The sequence below is a fragment of the Armigeres subalbatus genome, chromosome 3, assembly GCF_024139115.2.
Source record: "Armigeres subalbatus isolate Guangzhou_Male chromosome 3, GZ_Asu_2, whole genome shotgun sequence".
In the NCBI taxonomy this organism is placed as follows: Eukaryota; Metazoa; Arthropoda; class Insecta; order Diptera; family Culicidae; genus Armigeres; species Armigeres subalbatus.
Genome location: NC_085141.1, coordinates 270,183,921 through 270,187,515, shown reverse-complemented (window position 1 = coordinate 270,187,515; position 3,595 = coordinate 270,183,921). Strand labels below are relative to the sequence as shown.

At 40.8% G+C, this 3,595-nt stretch overlaps 2 protein-coding genes across 3 annotated transcripts; one reads left to right on the top strand and one right to left on the bottom strand.

Moving 5' to 3' along the window:
* The first annotated feature begins 203 nt into the window (after positions 1 to 203).
* On the top strand, positions 204 to 1,266 carry LOC134224233 (cysteine-rich PDZ-binding protein). Of its 2 annotated transcripts, none has more exons than XM_062703548.1 (3): positions 204 to 276; positions 721 to 914; positions 997 to 1,266. In XM_062703548.1, the coding sequence occupies exons 2-3, from the start codon at positions 742 to 744 to the stop codon at positions 1,124 to 1,126; spliced, it is 303 nt and encodes a 100-aa protein (XP_062559532.1). In that variant the 5' UTR covers positions 204 to 276; positions 721 to 741; the 3' UTR covers positions 1,127 to 1,266. The 2 variants fall into 2 exon arrangements, with proteins under 2 accessions (XP_062559532.1, XP_062559531.1); XM_062703547.1 differs by having other exon boundaries at positions 206 to 329; positions 698 to 914.
* Positions 1,166 to 3,595, bottom strand: LOC134224232 (mitochondrial DNA helicase). Its single transcript, XM_062703546.1, has 3 exons — positions 2,878 to 3,595; positions 2,518 to 2,818; positions 1,166 to 2,389 (listed from the first exon to the last, which is right to left on the bottom strand). The coding sequence occupies exons 1-3, from the start codon at positions 3,466 to 3,468 to the stop codon at positions 1,260 to 1,262; spliced, it is 2,022 nt and encodes a 673-aa protein (XP_062559530.1). The 5' UTR covers positions 3,469 to 3,595; the 3' UTR covers positions 1,166 to 1,259.

The following is a 3,595-nucleotide window of genomic DNA, read 5'->3' as shown; positions in this document are numbered from 1 at the left end:
CCGCATAGACAATACTATAATCACACTCCATAGATCCAAAAGTTAGAAGTTAAATGTAAATACGCTATGTTTATAAAAGTCCTACGTCTACTCGCGGTTATGTGGAAAACATTACCCATTTCTCGTTTTTTTTCTGTGTACAGTGTTTGTGTGCAACTTATGGTACGCAGCCAAATTATTGCATTCAACATAAAAATTGACAGCTTCGATAAATTTAATTTTAGTTTATCTCGTTGAGCTATTTATTTAAAATATATAAACTATATATAAAACAACGTCAGTATTCAGTATAACAAAACAACACTGTTCAATCAGAAAATTACTTTGTATCGGGTAGATCAAACAACCCAAATTTTGAGTTGTTTTCGATGTGGCATCTCTTTCATTCCATCCTTTGCTGTCAAAAACAGAGAAAGAAAACCACCCAACGATAGCAGTTCGATGGGGGAAGCCAACGCTAGGTTAAAGGGGTTGAACTCAAATTTAGGTTGTTTAAACCTATTTGAACTTAACATTAGGTGGAAACAACTTAATATTTAGGTACTTTTTCACACGGGATCAAACGGAAACTACTCAAATCCGAGTTGGGCCATCGAACTCAAAATTGGCTTCCCCCACCAACGGTCCAAATTAAGTGAAATGAACTTAATTTTGAGTTGTTTGAACTTCATTTTGGGTTGTCTGATCTAACCGTGTAATACATCTTTCATTCGAAAATAGTTGCATAGTTTCTAATCCACGATGGTTTGTGAAAAGTGCGAAAAGAAGCTTGGCAAGGTGATAACTCCGGACCCGTGGAAAACAGGTGCTCGGAATACTACCGAGGGAGGCGGTCGGAAGATTAATGAAAACAAAGCACTTACCGGTGCAAAAATGCGTTTCAATCCGATAGCCGGTAACTTTGCCCCGTGCCGGTGAGTATGATCCAAGAACATTTTTCTGAGGAATTTGTTACGAAATACGGCCACCACCAGCTTATTATTATTAATATTGCAGTATTTGTAAGCAGAAAATTCATCAGGCAGGTTCGCACTACTGTCAACAATGTGCATACAAAAAAGGAATTTGCGCCATGTGCGGTAAAAAGCTTATAGACGTAAAAAACTACCGCCAATCGTCGGCATAACGAGGATCGATTTTCGAAATGTTTTAGGAAGTAATTAAGTATAATTTCATATAAATATCTATTGTAAGTGTCTAACAAACTTTTTGGACTTATACTTTTATCGAAAAAGTAAATATAAATCATAATAATTACCTTAGGAATCACTGATGGTAGTTTCTGTTGGTTCATTTGTATCTGTTGGTTCAAGCTTTTTCCGCTTTTGCGCATAACTCAGACTAGCTTTGTCGAAGTCCAAAGGTATAATACCGAGGTCACCGCTGTAACGATTTTTCGCCACCTGCAAGTATTTCTTCCCCCGTACCGAAGTCAGTCGCTTATCCTGAATAATCAATACGTTATCTGCTTCTTGTGAAGCTTTTGCTCCACCAAAAATCGAACTGGTTGTCAAATCGTCCGTATCGCGTTCTTTCCTGGGGTGAATCACCAACGTCACATGGCAGTTTTTTCTCGTAGCGAACGTCCGGAATGCAGCGATGATAGCATCTTGCTTCCAATAGCGATCTAAGTTTTTGGTATCCTCTGAAACTCCCATCATGAATTGGAGATTGTCAATGATCACGTGCTGAATGTCGTTCACATATTGGGCATGCTCTATTGCTTCCATTACTACTTTGATGGGTTGCTGGCCGTGGAAGGTCATGAAATAGACAGGTAATCGTTCGAACTGATCTGCCCAGTGGTCGAAATCCGAAAGATTGACATCTAGCGGTCGTCCTGCCATTTGCCTTAGAAGTGTGGAGGCGAGCCTAGTGTTTCGGATTTCGAACGAACCCCATAACGTGGATACGCCCTGTAGGGCAAGATCTAAGGAATAGTCAGACATAAAAGTAGTCTTCCCGCAACCGGTGGGACCGGTGAGAACCGTCAGCTCGCCTTTTCGATGACCTTTTAGTAGCTTATTCAAAGTAGGATATCGCTTCCATTTAACGCCTTGCACTTTATCTATGTTCTGTAAATCGCTCAGGACGTCCTGTCGAAGCGAGTGGAACGTAGTGATGGACTGATGCAATATGGGTTGTGCTTTGGCCAGAATCCCTTTTAGGTCTAACCCTAATGCTAGTGCTTTGGCCGGAGTGGGATGAACGTCCGTGGGTCGAACAAATGTGCACCGACGTTCGTCTAATTTTTTGGCGTAATTGCGGGCCGTGTCCCACCCAGCTGTATCATAATTAAACCAGAGTGTCAGCTTTTGATACCGTTCCAAGCCGGGAAGGCACTGTTGAGGTAGGCTCTTCAAGTCGTGTGGAAGACAAATGGCTGTTGCTGGAAAATGAATTTATAATTATAAAGTCTTTGGAATTCTTTATGGTAAACTAAGAAAAATCAAAATCAACACTCTCTCTGCTTAATTAACTTTTGTTTAAAAAATTATATTTATAATAAATACCTACCACTTATTCTAGACGTGCTCAATGCAAGAAGATCCATAATGTTAAGTACTAGAACGGCCGATGAATGATCCTTGGCTGACGCTTTCGTGGTCGCTCCAGGACATTTCAAATATACCAAACCTGAAGAATTAGCTTCGGGAATGGTTTGTTCTATCACCATATCTTCACCATTCTGGTTTGAATGACTTAGTACTTTATAACCAACTATTCTAGATTCTACGTCAACTAGAGGAACGTATAAATGGCCTTTTTCAACATTCCACCGAGACCCTATGGCAACTAGACTGGATACTGGAATTTCCTAGAGAATAGACAAAAACGGTTAGAGAAAATAGGTTTATCGTTATTTGAATTACATACCTTTAAGCCTAACTTACTAATAACATGCACTGCTAACCCCTCATCGACCAACACCGCCTCGCCGGGGATTTCAACCGATTTCTTCGAATCAGCGTTTTTTCCTTCCAAAAATACATCTCTTATTTTCCTTAGTTCCTGAATCGTCCGAGGGCTCTTATTGTGCGGCAGGAAGAATTTCTCTATGTGGTCCCACCGTCCCAAGTGCTGACAGGCGGAGCAGGTGAAGTGGCCGGTGGTTTTATTCACATAGATGGTTTCATTTTTCACCTGCCCATTCTGCTCGCCCGGAACAACGTTGCAAACTGGACAAACCGTACGAATACAGGCGAACCCTTCCGTGCACTCGAATGGAGATGATTTAACCGTTTTTTTGACGTTGAATACGGACGATACCGGTAGGGTTGGGTCGTCCTTGAAGTCAAAACTGGATACCAATCGAACATGGTGAAGGTTCGGAATTAAGGATAGTGGACCAATGGTCGTTGGTAAATGCGTAGAAACACTAACTCCGAATTTCACAGAACGCACTATATGGCGCATACGATTGTTAACATCACATGAGAACGACAATACCTGTTTTAATATCATCATTATTCACGTAGCATTATCTCTATAGTAAAAGTTCCACGATCATAATCCAAAACCGAACCAAACCGCGTTGGGTTGTAATAAATAGAGCGCCTAATGTAACTCGGACTGATTTTTGGTTATGTACTTT